Source organism: Corvus hawaiiensis, chromosome 27 (genome assembly GCF_020740725.1).
Source record: "Corvus hawaiiensis isolate bCorHaw1 chromosome 27, bCorHaw1.pri.cur, whole genome shotgun sequence".
Lineage (NCBI taxonomy): Eukaryota > Metazoa > Chordata > Aves > Passeriformes > Corvidae > Corvus > Corvus hawaiiensis.
The window spans coordinates 2894863-2908839 of record NC_063239.1 but is presented as its reverse complement, the minus strand read 5'-3'; the positions used below and the strand labels follow the sequence as shown (position 1 = coordinate 2908839).

Here is a 13977-nt window from a genome sequence, read left to right as displayed (position 1 = left end):
TTTCCAAGTGCATTTATTTTATTGTATTGTTTTAACAGAAAAATCAAACTGCAATAAACTCTGTCCCTCATTAGCTGTCTCCATATCCAGGCCAAACGCTGCTAACGAATAAAATCAGGACAAAGGAATGTGGATGTGGGTCCAAGGCCTGGCTGGGCGCTGACCCCCCGAAAGGCACTTCCCTCTGAGCCTCACGGAGGTGTGGGATGAGGGGAGCCAAGGGGGTGGCTCCTGCACTGCCCATTGCTGCAGATTTGCTGGGGGTTGTCACCCCAAACCCAGCATCCCTGCCACGACCTGGCATCCCTGCCACAGACCTGGCATCCCTCCCTGGCTCCCACCACAGCAGCTGGAGTTTAGTTTAGGGGTTTCCTGCTTCAGTGTGTTGTGGTCCCTGATGTGCGCCCCAAGCAAGGCACCACAGAGCAGCGGGAACGTGAGGCAGTTTGGGGGTGCTCCCCAGGCTCCGTGAGACCCCCCCAGCTGCCCACGTGAAGGGGCTGCAGAATTAGGGCTGAACTCATTAAGCGCCGGGTCAAACCCCAAACTGGTGATTGGGGCAGTTCTGGAGTTGTTGGTCATTAATCATCTGCTGACAGTCCCGAAGGGTCCGGCGGCTCTGGGGGGGGCGGGTTGGAGAGCTCAGGGACAGGGACGTGGCTGGCGGTGTGGACGGCGCGGTCCCCAGTGACCCCCACGGAGCATCCAGCACCCCCAAGCCCGCCCCACGGAGGGAGCAGGGCTGTCACATCCCAAGCACAGGAGGTGCAGCGACTTGGTCTGATCCAGGGAAAACGCAGAAATCAGTCCCAAGCAGGCCAGGAAGGAACAAGGAGCCTGTCTGCAGGATTTACGGCGCTGAGCCGGAGAGCCCAGAGCAGCGCCCGCGCCGCGCGGGTCCCGCCTCAGCCCACGGAGAAATTCCTGACTTATTGAATCACATTTGTCATCCCTAAATACATATGCAGGCCCGTGTTTCTGAATCCATAAACATCTTTAACTAACTCCGCTCAGCGAGGCCTCTTTCAGCAGTAATTTATATTTAACTTTTTCCATATGCAGGGCCTGTCGCGTTGGTGTCATTTCCGGGAAAACCAGGGGGGCTCGGGGGGAGCCGGGGGCGCGGGGGGCGCGGGGGGAGCGCGGCGTGTCTTGGCCCGCTGGAGCAGCCCAGCTGCTGGCACAGCGCGAGAAATCCACCCGGCAGAGCCAGTGCTCATTAATCATTTGAACTACTAAACTGCCAGCTCCTTTCAAGATCTTTCAAGAAGTGTTTTCACCCAAAATAGAGTTGAAAACGCGCCGGGCCCTACTTTCAGAGTCTCATCCATCTGGCCATTATGGGGAGTGTCAGGCGGCTCTGACAGACAAGGCTGCTCTGTTCGAGGGGCCCCGGCCCCACAACCTGTCATATCGCGGGGCTGATGGCATCTGACAGCTCCATTTGTACCTCCCCGGGAGATGAAAGGGCTGCTCCCGGCGGCGGGAGAAGGGCACGGGAAGAGGGTGAGCAGGGGCACCCCGGGCTGCCAGCAGCGTCCCTGGCACCGCGCTGGCTCCACGGGGAGAACGCCCCTCTCCCCAGGAGCCCATCGCTGCCCCGGGGTGTGATCAAAGGCCGGGGGTCTGTGCCCATTGCCCACCCCTGGCTGTGGTGCTGAGCTCTCCCTGTGCCCTGCTGGCACAGAGAACCCAGAGCTGCCAGCCCTGCCCTGGCCTCCATGTCCCCCAAACTCACCTGGAGCATGCGGGTGCTGTGCGCACCCCCAGTGCTCAGAGCCAGACCCCAAACCCAGCACGACAGACCCAGCGCCCTGAGAGCTTCCCCCGTGGCCAGGAGAGCTCAGGGTCTGCCACACACCAGGATATCCCAAAAGCAGGTGAGCGGCTGCCAAATCCTGGTGCTCCCTTTGGAGGGTTCCCTAGGTAGGAACCCCTCAGTGATGCAGGGTTTCTGAGCCAGTGCAGCAACTTGGAAAAGTTTGGGAATTATGGAGGCAGCAGCGGGGACAGAGCGCATCTCTGCAGCCAGAGGAGCAGACATGGTGCACACCCAGCCAGCCCCTCTGTCCCAGTTGATCCCAAAACAAAACACAAGCAGAGACTGTGGGAACCCCAGAAGGAATGAAGGGCTCTTGGCTCCACTTCCATTTTTGCCCAGAACACGGCTCTTCTCACCTCCAAGGAGGACTGTCCTTCTCCAGCCTGTTGGATGTTACCAGGACTGTGCAGGGAACGGGAACAAAACCCCACAAAGGCAACACTGCTCCAGCAGAAACAAGGAGTCACTTTTATGGGAGCTCTGCCCAGAGGACCAAGAGCTCCTGGCCTTGCTGCCGTCCTCGGTGATGAGCAGCCCCATCCTTCTCATCCAGAGAGAAAAATACAGCAAATCTTTTGGGTGCTTCACTCTCCCCTCTCCTCCCTCCAGGAAGTGCAGAGAAGATGGTGAGGGTTCAGCAAGAAACATCCAGAACATCTTTGACAGTCCCCATCTCTCTCCTGTCCTTCACTCTCGGAGCCCCCCAGCCACCCCTCCTGTAGGAGCTGCTCAAGGAGAGGTGGCGCTGGGACCTCAGGCTCCCACTGGTCCCTTTTTCTTTGGTACAGCAGCATCTCCCTGTCCCACAGATGCACCAGTGGAGATGCAGGGGCTGCTGTGGTGGGCACCAGCACAGCCCCAAGTGCTGCTGGGAGCCACCCTTTGCAGATGTGGGGGACACAAAAAAGGCCATTTCGGTTCTCTGTTCCACTGAGGTGTCTGCAGGAGAGGTCTGTCAAGCCCCCAAAGCCACCAGATGCCCGGGATGCTGCATGTCCTTTCTCCGCTCCCAAATTTTGCCAGGCCAGGAGGGATGATCCGTGAATTCTGGGACCACAAGGTGTTGGAAGAGGTCACGTTGCACCCTGCCCAGTATCAGGTGTCCTGTCCAGCTCTGCTCAGCCCGTGGGTGTCAGCATTCCATTGTCACTTTTGGCAAAGGCATCTCCCCTGTGGGTCCATCCTCGTGCAGGTCACATCCTCCTGTCCTGTCTCCTGCACCACGCTGGAAGGTGGGATGAAACCATGGCAAAGCTGCTCCCGGAGATTTCCATAAACACCTTTAGAAAACACAACGGTCTGTGTCAATCTGTTACTGGGACTCGAGCTACAGGACCACGCTCTGTGCACGGAGCTGTCAGCTGAGCGCCTTCCCCTGCGCTCCCCGGCGAGGTCCAGCTGAAATGTTGGTGTGTAAGGGATCAGCATTCTCCAGTTATTCATCACAATAAACAGAGCGGTAACTGAACCGGGCCCCACAGCACGAGCAGGATCCCTCCCACACCGCGGTGTCAACCTGTGCGAGCGGCTGTGCCCTGCAGGGAACGGCCGTGCCCAGAGCGGGGCCAGCCTCAGGACCAGAGCTTTGTCACCCTGTGCTGGATCGTCACGCTGATCAGACACTGCAGAAGAGGGAAACCATGGCCACGGGTCACACTGGGAACTTCCCATGGGGTCACTGGTGACCAGCCAAGGCTGGGTGTCCTGGTGTGGCAAAGAAGATGCCAGCGTATCGCTGCTGGAAGCTGGAACCGGAGCTGCTGGAGGATTTGTATCACACGTCGATTCATAGCCAGGGCAGAGGCGGCAGCAGCTCTTCAGTTGTTATCCAGAGCCAGAGGAAAGTCCACTCCTATCCATGGTACTCCTGGCCACTGCGGTGCCCGGGTGCTTGCCCACGCTCTTCTGGCTTTGGCGCCTTGAGGTCTTTGCCCTTCTCCACTCACCTCGCCCAGGTCCTCTTGTCACTTATGCTGTCCCACTGCTTGGAGTGGCTGGAGGCGAACACCAGGCCAGGGGCTGCGCTCACGGTGCCAACCCAGGGGCAGCTCTACACCCTGGTGCTGCCCCGGCCGCTCCACATCACTGCCGGCTGCTCCAGCTGCTCCCTTCCTGCAGGGCTCCAGCACACAGCCCTGGCACAGCACCTCCGCTGCCATCTCCAAGCACGGCTCTGTCCCTCCGGGTCTGCTTTCAGCTTGTGCAGCACGAAGCGTGTCCCAAAGCAAACCCCTGACCCCAGACTGGGCACAGGGATGCTGGTGGGGGGACAGGAGGTGTCCACGCCACTCTGGCTTTGAGGACAAACAGAGCTCGTGTTCTCCGTGGCATCCACCAGTGCTCACGTGGAAAGAAAAGCTGCTTTATGCAGCTGAGGAACTTCTCATCCACCCACCATGGCTCTGCTCTGGCCCATGCCTCTGCATCCCGACCTGACCCCTTGGCAGGCTCCAGCCCTCGAGGACGCTGTGCTCCGCTCTGGACTCTGAAACGCCTTGTACGTCTGCGGGCAGCCACCTCTGCATCACCTAAAAGACATCGGGGATTTTTGTGCAGGAGAGGAAGGAAAACAACAAGAAAAAATAGGGCCTGGCTCTTTCATTCACGTATTTATTGGGCGGACAGCGTGGCTGTGGTCAGCTGGGCTTCGGGCTTTACAGACGGGGATATTTATAAGGCACGCGGAGTGGCTCGGCGTGTGCGTCCAAGTCATTCCTTCCCCGGCACAGGGTATAATGTTGCCTTTGTTCGGCTGCCTCCGGCACAGCAGAGCGTGCCGTGCCGCTCGGCCGGGCCCCTCGCCGTGCTCCGACAGTCCCGGCGCAGCCCCGCTCCTTCCACACACACCACGGCCCCGGCAACTGCCACGATAAATCAATAGGAAAGGAGAGGCTGCCAGTTAGACTAAACAAGTGCATTTGCAAGGATTGCTAACCCTCATTAATCACTCTGACAGTCCTAAAAACACATTTCCCCTTTAATGACTGTATTTGGATAATCAGAGCTTTTTCCTCGCGGCGCGGGGTGAGTGACGGTGGGCGCGACTTCGGCGAGCACCGGCACCGGGGTCACCGGCGAGTCAAGCGCTGCAGGTCCCCAGCAGCTCGGGGCGAGCTGGAGAAGGTGCTGCTGTGCCATGGGGAAAGGAGCCACCAGCACAGCCCCAACACTGCTGTCCCCATGTCTGACACCCACCGCTGTCCTCCCAGCCCCAGCTGGATTTGAAAAGGTCTTTTTCTGTCTCTCCGTGTTCCCTTTAGGTGACTTTTGCCTCCTGGAGAGGTTTGAAACCTCGCACATTTTTCTGTATAAATGATGCAACACATTAATGCAGAGCACATTATGAAAATGGTAATTCAAACCCATACAACTCTAAATTAAGCCATACATTATCCGACCCACTCAGCCATATATTTTGCAGAAAGACAGGATTGAATCAAATCAAACCGAAACTGTGGAGTGCAGGTTGTTAGACAGAATGATTAATAAAGTGCATCCCAGTACTCTTATTATAAAATGAATTCTGCAATAACCTGGGCATACATTACACAGGGAGTTATTTAATATATTGGCAATGCAACTGTTCCCCAGCAGCTCCAGCCCAAGTGCCGCCGCTATCAGATGATACTCGCAGTGTTTACACGGTCTGACCCCGCTGCTGCAGTCCTTAGGGAAGGGAAAAATATTCCTCAGGGAGCCTCCTGCACGGCAGGATGCATCCAAGCAGCATCCAGCCCTACCGTGGGTGAAGGGAAGGTGCACGGGCTCGTTTTTGGAGCGGGGACCATTCTGGTGCGGGGAGGGTTTGGGGGAGAGGGGGATGGAGCTTCGCCGTAAGGAGGATGCACCCGCATCTCTGGGAGAAGGCTCTGGCAGGACGAGGGCTGTGCAGCCCCCTGCCCAGGCTGCTCCATGGCTGGGACATGGCACAGCCCCGGCAGCCCTGACAGCCCTGGGTGTGCTGATTTTGGCACTGGGCTACCGCGCCTCGAGGTTCTGCGGCATCGCCCTCCCACCCCACGGCACGAGGTGCCCGGCCGTGGCCGGAGACTCGCGCGGTGCGACAAAATTCCAGTGCAAGAACCTGTGACAGGCCTGGCATCACAAAGGCACAGCTGAAGAGCCAAGATTTATGATGGGGACTGGCAGTGCCCGAGCGAGGCCGACACCGAGCAGCATCACGGGTGGGAGTGGGCGCCACGTCCAGGGAGAAGCAATGCTCCCGAGGGACGGGGGGTCTGGATGCCTCCCATGCCACCCGAGGGAACGCACTGGAGCTGCTCTGCCCACCGCCCCTGGCACCCTGCTCCACGGCCTGCATCAGCTGCCAAAGGGCTCAGCACCCAGCAGGAGACACTGGAGTGGCTGCACCAGCCTGGGCCTGGCACCCCCTTCCTGCTGTGCCCACGGGACAGAGCAAACACCCGCAGCAAAGTCCCCCTGCTCCAACGCCAGTCCTGCAAACCCCAGGCCCTCATCCAGCAAACATCCCACCTGGAAGGAGCAACACCACCACGGGCACAACCGGACCCCAGCTGCATCCACACAGGGCAAGGGGCAGCCACAAACCCCCGAAACCAGCCTCCCCCAGCCTTGGGGAGCTCGGAACGGAGCCAAACTGGCTCCTGGACCACCAACCTCTCCCACTGCCAGAGGGCCCTCCCACCGGCCGCACGCCCGCAGCCACGCGCGAGGCACAAGCAGGGAAATAAAAATCCCTTCGGTAAAAGTAGTCCCTGTTCTCAGCACATTATTTCTCAGCTCAAAGGACACAAAGGAATTTAAACACGGGGCAGAAAGCAATATCGAGAAGGCAATTAACAGGGATTAATTGCGTGACTCACTGAAATGCAACAGGAGCAAGGCAGAAAAATACAAATGGTGTGGGGCAATGGAGCATGCAGGGTTTCAAAGGGGAGCAGGGACTTGGCCAGGGGTCCCACTGCTGGAGGAAAAGCACTTTCCTTGGGGCATGGAGCGGGCAGAGCCCCCTGCCCGGCTGAGCCCCCAACATGGCGGGGATGGAGCCAGACGGTGTCAGAGCCATTCATCACCCTCCTCTCCCGGCACAAAGATCGAATGGGAGCAGACAGGACCCCCCAGCTCCTCGCCACCCTCACACCGAGGTCTGGGACCCTGCTTCTACTGCAATTCCACCCCTAATACAGCACCCCCAGGAAGGGGTGACCACCCGCTCCCCGCAGCTCCCCGGGGGCACCGGGGCTCTCGCTCTCATCCCGCTCAAACGCCTTCTAGAACCTTCCCTCCGCCGCCACGCGTGGGAACACCGTGGGCACGGACACGCGGGGAGGGGGACGGGGGCGCGGAGCCCGCAGGGCCCCGCCAGGACCGCACCCGGGGCTCCGGTGCCGGTCCCGTAGGGCTCCGGTGCCGGTCCCGCCGCCGCCGCCGCCGCCGCTAGATGGTGCTGGGACCCCGCGGCCCCCGCCGGACCCCCGGGCAGGGACGAGACCAGACCAGAGCGTGGGTACAACCAAGAGCCGTTTATTAACAAAATCAGACTTACCGGGGCTCGTCCGCCCGCCCGAGGCCGCCGGTCCTGCCGCTGCGCCCGCCGCTCCTCCGGGCCCCCCCGGGATGGGGGGGACACGCGGGGTCCTGCAGCCCACGGCGGGGCACGGCCGCGGGGGGAGCACGGCCGGGGGTGACCATCACCCGGCTGGCGTCCGCAGCCCCCGGGCTCCGGACACAGCGCAAAAAAAAAGAAAATAAAAAAACCAACAACAACAAAAGCCAACAAAAAAAAGGAAAAAAGAATTAAAAAAAAAAAGAAACAAAAATTTTAAAAGGGAAAAAAAAAATTAAAACCCCAAAAATTAAAAATAAGAAAAAAATTACAAAAAAAAAATTACATCTGCGAGTTACAAACGCAGAGAACAGAATCCCAGAGCGATAAACGATAAACGCAGAGGGGGAGGAGGAAAATGCCTTTTTTTTTTTTTTTTTTTTTTTTGCTTTTCCATGTGTGGCAGGAGTCATGCAAGAATTTCTCATGGGGGAAATTAAGAAGGGGAAGGAAAAAAAATTCAAAAGAAACAGAAGGGGAAAATCAAAGCCCCACACCTGCAAAGTAAAGAGGGATTTTTTTTTTTTCTTTTTTTCGAGTTTTTTTTTTTTTTGGACACAGACTTTTGCATACCATTGATTCATTGGTGTATAATGCACTTATATTCCCAGCTTTAAGCTAACATACAGTAATAAATACAGAGTCCAAGGAGGGCGCGGGGGGCTGGGGCTCGGGGGCTGAGCCGGGCCGGGGCCGCGGTGGCTACTGATATCCCAGTGCGGAAGCTGACGTGAGTCTTTGGCCGTAGAGCGCGTACGGGGAGTAGTAAGGTCCGGCGGCCGGCAAGGAGGGCACGGGCAGGGCGCCGGCCGTGGGCAAGTGGCTCTTGCCATAGGGGTGGTACCTGTTTAGTCCCAAAGTGTGTGGGCTCCTCAAGGAGAGGGAGGCCGGTAACGTGTTGGGGCTCCCGGGGGCGGCGGGCGGGAGGTGGAGGTGGCAGGAGGCCGCGGAGCCCAGCCCGGAGGTAGGGTAACCCGCCAAGAGTTTCTCGGCCCCCGGCAGGGCCGTGTGGGTCCGTAGGTGGGTGAGCAGCTCCTCCGAGGTGGCAAACCTCTTGTCGCAGGGTCCGCTGGCAGACACCCAGTTGCATATGTGGGGCAGGGGGTCGTTCTGCAGCATGAAGCCGTAGGTGTAGAGGGGGTGGCCGGGCAGGCTGGGGGTGCCGCTGGAGGAGAGCGTGGTGTGCACCGAGTGCAGGGGGTGCGTGGGGTACACCAAGGGGTATCCGCTCTTGAGGCTGCCAGGGTCGTGCACGCAGCTGGAGCAGTTGCTGGAGCCCAGGTGCGAGGCGCTGTGGTAGCTCAGGCAATACGGGTCCCGGCATAATCCCTGCATGAAGGAGGGCGGCGAGGCCCCGGTGAGCGGGCTGGAGCTGGGCGGTTTGCCCGGCAGCCCCAGCGCCCCCGGCAGCTGGCTGCTCACCAGCCCCGGCTTGGTGGGGTCCAGCCCGGGCACGAACTGGGACGGGTAGCCGGCGTATGCACCGACGATGGAGCCGTGGTAGCCGATGCTGGAGGGCGGCAGGGGGAAGACGGAGTGGCCCGGCTTGTAGGGCGAGACGGGGGCCACATGGCCGGCGGGCGGCAGGGCGGGGGGCTCCGACTTGCGGCCCGAGGGGGGCTCGCCGTGCGCCCCGGGCTCCACCGCCCCGCGCCCCAGCGCCCCGCCCGTACCCTCGGGGCTGGGCTTGCCCCCCTCGGGCTCTTTCTTCTCCTCGGCGCCCTTGGGGTCGGGGTGCTGCGGCGAGGCCCCGCGGGAGCCGCCGGGCGAGGCGGCGGCGTGCGGGGGGAACGGCGGGCACGCGGCGCTGGGCACCCGAAAGCCGGCCTTGTCCGCGCCGCCCTCCTTGCGCGGCTCCCCGCCGCCCTTCGAGTAGGGCTTGAAGCTCGACTTGTCCTCGGCGGGCACGTCCCCGCTGCCCGGCGGCTTCAGCGCGGCGGGGCGGGCGGAGGGCTCCTTCTCGGCGGCGGGCGCGGCGGCGGCCACGGCGTTCAGCTTGGAGGAGGGCGGCGGGTCGGGCTTCCCGATCTGCGAGCAGGTCTGGGCCAGCAGCGCCAGCGGGCTCTTCTTGGCGTCCAGCTGCGGGCGGAGCGGAGCCGGTCAGGGGGGACCCCGACGGCGCCCCCGCACCGGCCTCCCCCCACCCCCGAAACCCCGGGGCCGGGCCCGGCGCCGAGCCAGGGCGCGGGGATGGGGGGGACGGGGCGGGGGACGCGCCCGGCCGCGGAGAAGAGGGACGGGGTGGGGTGGGGGGAGCGGGGCTGCGGCGGCAGCAGGGGAGGGAAGGAACGGGGTGGGGGGAGCGGGGACGCCAGGCAGGGCAGAGCCCGGCCGGGAGAACCGGGAGAGCCGGCCGAGAATGCTGGGAGCACCGGGCTGGGAAGAGCCCGGCCGCGAGAACCGGGAGAGCCGGGCTGGGAAGAGCCCGGCCGCGAGAACCGGGAGCGCGGGTCCGGTCCGAGTCGCGGTCGGGGGCGGCGGGCACTGACCTCGATGGGGCTGACGGGCGTGGAGGAGAGCGGCTGGAGGTACTCGGGGTGCAGGAGGTGGCCGCCGTGGGCGCTGAGCATCTTCAGGACGCGGATGGGCAGCCGGCTGGCCTGACGCAGCGGGTCGGCGGGGGGCGGCCGGGGCGACGGGGCGGCCGCGGCTCCGCGGCTCGGCGGGGTCCTCGGCCGGGGCCCGCCGGGAGCGCCGCTCATTTGGGGCGGGGGAAAGGGGGGGGTGCCCGGGCTCCGCGGGGCCGGGCCGGGCCGGGCCGGGCGGGCGGCGGAGCGGCGGCGGCGGCGGCCCCGGCGAGACGAAGCCCTTCCCCGGCCCCACCGACACGTCAAATAGCCCCGATGGCAGCCGCGCTCCGAGGGGGCCGGCGCCGCGCACCAATCCGCGCCCGGCCGGGCCCCCGGGGCGGGGAGAGCCGCCGGTGGGGGGGGCGAGCCGCCGCCGCTCCGCCGCCACCGCCCCGCGCCGCCGCGCGGGGGAGAACCGCGGCACCGGCCCGAGCGCGGCGGCGGCTGGCGCGGCGCGGAGGGCACGGCACGGCACGGCACGGCACGGCACGGCACGGCACGGCATGATGCCGCTTGGCACGGCTCGGCACGGCATGGCGCTGCTGGCGCGGCTTGGATGGCATGGCTTGCGTGACATGGCATGGCATGGCATGATATGGCATGACACTGGTGGCACAGCGTGGCATAGCTTGGCTGGAACGCCTTAGCAGGGCACAGCATGGCACTGCTAACGCACCTTGGCACGGCTGACACGAGATGGCACAGCTTGGATGGCACGGCACTGCTTAGCACACCTCAGCATGGCATGGCTCAGCTGACATGGCACTGCTGGCACAGCTTAGGATGGCATGGCATGCCCAGCCTGGCTGATCATGGCATGGCTCAGCTGGCACACCATGGCATGGCACTGCTGCCCTGGCACGGCTTAGATAGGATCAGCCTGGCACAGCTTGGCATGGCACAGCTCAGGACCCCTGTGCCAGTGGCTCCTGCACCCAAACCTGCGCCCAGTGCCTGTGCCCTGCCACCGCCCTGCCCCAGCAGCCAGCTGGGCCTTAACTCAGAGCTCTCACAAAGTGACAATTCCCTTGTGAACCTACAACTCCTTTTTTCTGAGCATTTTCTCCTTTCTTTGGTTTGCTGAGTCTTAAAAGTCTTCAGGTGCCAGTGCAGGCTGCTGTATAACTAATTAACTTCCAACAATTAACTTCCTATTTCTAGTTACCTTTTCCAGACATTCTTGAATTAATTTCACAAACCCCTGGGGCTTCAGTTTTGAGGGGGGGGGGGGCTGAAAACCAACGAAGCTCAGCCAGGCTCTATCCATGAGGAGCCAAGGCACATGGATAAATCCTGGAGCTTTACCCAAGCGACGTTGTGCATGTGAGCCTCTGGGGTCCGGGTGGGGCGAGTGCTGCTTCCCTAGCTCTCCTGGGCTTCAGGTGGGAGCTGGTGGGAGAATGGGGGCTTGGGGGGAGATGTGCAATGGGATGGGGGTGGGGGAATGAGGAGAAAATCGTGAGGGCCAGGAGGGAATGAGAACTGAGGACCTTTGGCCTGAAGAAAGGCAATGTGGGGCTGGGTGCCCACTCTGGCCCCATCTCTGCCCTCCCTGGGTTTGTGTTTCAGGTCCCTCCTGCCTACCCAGCGAGGGAGAGGTGAAAGGGGGAGAGGCAGACACCTCTAATTAATCATATTAACTCCTGACAGATGCTTTATGTTCCAACAATGTTGCTATTATTAAGTTTATGTGCCCACCCCTCTCCGAGCCCGCTGCTCCGGGTTCTGGGAAAAAAGGCTTTGCTGGATTTCCCTGGTGAGTGCTGGCATTGCCTAGCGCAGCCCCACATCCAGTCCCGCTTGTCCAACCACTATCAATCACACCCAGGGTCAGGCCTGTCAATTTCCCCTCTTTGTGAAGCTTTTTTCTTCTCTTTTTTTCACTCTCCCAAAGCTGACCGCAAGATTGATTCAATCCGGACAGCGGGATGTAAGCAGAGAGGCGCTGCCGTTCAAAGGAGCCATTCAAGGAAGGAGGAAAAGGAGGAAACAGAAAAAAAGGCTTTCCTCAAAGTCACTCGAGTTGTTCGCCAACAACAACACGGCCTTAACAGAGCAACCCAAAATCAGGTGAGACGAGTGCGTAAGAGCAGCAGCGATGCCGCCGGAGCGGAGCAAGGGCACGGAGCAGCGATGCCCCCGGGGCTGTTTGTCCTTCCCCGAACCTCGGGTCATGCCCAAGGCCTGATCCAGCCCCGGTGCTGGCACACAGAGACCATTTCTGGGTCAGCTTGTGCTTGCTGGATTAAAGCTTCATCAGAGGGATGTCATGGGTAATGGTGAATCTTGCTCCATGCTGGTGCCCTTCCTGGAGCCCGTTGGATCCTCTGCTCTAAAATCCACGAGGATTTATTTAAGGAGAGCAGTAACCAGAGGGGAGAAAGTTAAACTTCCCTGTTCCATGTCCAGTTCTGCTCCATGATGAGCCCCTCTCTGCTCAGAGATTGCACAAGTTCAAATAAAAGCAAGACCCTTGCCCAGCAAAAATAACACCAGCACCAAAGGAAAAGCAAAATATTTGGAAGAGAAGCAAAGCTGAAGAATCCTCGGGGAGCACTTTCACCAATGACTGATGATGTTTTTGTCCCTAAGCAGGACTTGCCCCACCTGGGCTTCCATGAAGGAGGTTAGATTTTGCCAAGGATGAGTTCCTGTGCAGAGCCCTAATGAAGCCCAGGGACTCCGACATCTTTGTGACCTGTGAAGTGAGGCTAGGGAAGAGGGAAGTGAGTTTTTCTTTAAGTTCAAGATGTTTCAGTAACTTGGGATGAGTCTGAGCAGGGAGTTTGCTGTCCCATGGCACTGGCATCCTGAGTGCCAGGGGGTGCAGAGCAGGCAGGACGGAGAGAGGCCTCCGAGCGCTGCAACCTGCACGGAAAATTGTGGTGGGATAAGATAAGACATGAATTTAAATCGCTGTAACTCTCCTCTGCTGTGCTTTGACTCTGGAATAAATCTCTCCTGTTTCATTGCTGTGGGACACAGTTTAAGGGAAAACAGGATAAGTGGAGCTGGGGGTTGTGTGGGGTGCGGGGGGCCAGGCACCATCTCCCACCTCTGCAGGGCGCTGAGGGGACATCTGCCGTGAGGGACCGGGCAGAGGGACAGCCCGTGCTCGGTGGGTCCCCGGACGGGTCCCACGGGGGTTCCAGTCAGTGTGGGGGGAGCTGGGGGATGGCTCCAGCCCCCACTGCAGGATGAGGATCCAGGGCACATCCTAAATCTGAGCCTTTCTCTGCGCCTCGGTGCCTGTTGTACACCTGCTGCTTCCCAGGTAAATCCTCCCTCGCCCACCCCGCAGCCCCTCCAGCTGCTCCCTGGAAGCAAAACCTTCGGAATCAGCGTTTTCCCTGCCCTGCTCCATCCCAGAGTCCCTCCACTCCCCACGCAGCACCAGCCCAGGCCTTGCTTTTAGCTGCAGAACAAGTGCATAAAAATGATCTTATTTATTACAGGAGACATGTTTTAAAACAACTGACAAAATTGCAAGATGTAAAACGACAAGCAAGTGCTTTTTCTTTTTTAAGCCCGTATAGACTCCTGGCAATGATAAAAATAGTGTTTTCTTTTTTAAAGTTGGAATTAATCTTTCTTTCCAAAGCAATCATGTAGCAGGAAAAGCAGGAAGACACTTGGATATTAACTGATCCTGGCTGGTGATGGTTAGTTATGGAATGGCCGGGACTCGCTTCCCTCCGCAGAGCCATTAACGCTGCAAACATTAAAGCAAAAAAAGGTGAAGGGTTTTTTCCCCTCCCCTGTTCCCTTGATGTGTGACTAACAGCTGCTTTTCTGTGTGACAAATCAGTGGGGTCTTCCTGTTGTTGATGTAATGAAGCTGTTTCCTGGTGGGAAATTCTATGGGATAAATTGCAGAAGGGGGAGGAGAACATCCCACACTCACCAAAGAGCTTTGGAGGGAGGGAGGGAGCTCGGGTGGTCAGGGCTGGCCCGGGGTCACAGTCACTTAACTGAGGCTTTTTAGGGGTTTTTGCCTG

General features: G+C 60.1%; 1 protein-coding gene and 2 long non-coding RNA genes across 3 annotated transcripts; 1 reads left to right on the top strand and 2 right to left on the bottom strand.

The window, feature by feature from the left end:
* On the bottom strand, window positions 1-7615 carry LOC125317587. The gene is made up of 2 exons (XR_007200124.1): window positions 7350-7615; window positions 1-4683 (listed from the first exon to the last, which is right to left on the bottom strand). It is a non-coding gene; the product is annotated as an uncharacterized LOC125317587 (long non-coding RNA).
* Window positions 7616-7988: 373 nt separating this feature from the next.
* ZNF703 (zinc finger protein 703) lies at window positions 7989-10126 on the bottom strand. Its single transcript, XM_048287442.1, has 2 exons — window positions 9899-10126; window positions 7989-9488 (listed from the first exon to the last, which is right to left on the bottom strand). Exons 1-2 carry the CDS (start codon window positions 10109-10111, stop codon window positions 8112-8114), a joined length of 1590 nt encoding a protein of 529 aa, XP_048143399.1. The 5' UTR covers window positions 10112-10126; the 3' UTR covers window positions 7989-8111.
* Window positions 10127-10469: 343 nt separating this feature from the next.
* On the top strand, window positions 10470-13446 carry LOC125317586. The gene is made up of 2 exons (XR_007200123.1): window positions 10470-11302; window positions 11874-13446. It is a non-coding gene; the product is annotated as an uncharacterized LOC125317586 (long non-coding RNA).
* Window positions 13447-13977: the final 531 nt, after the last annotated feature.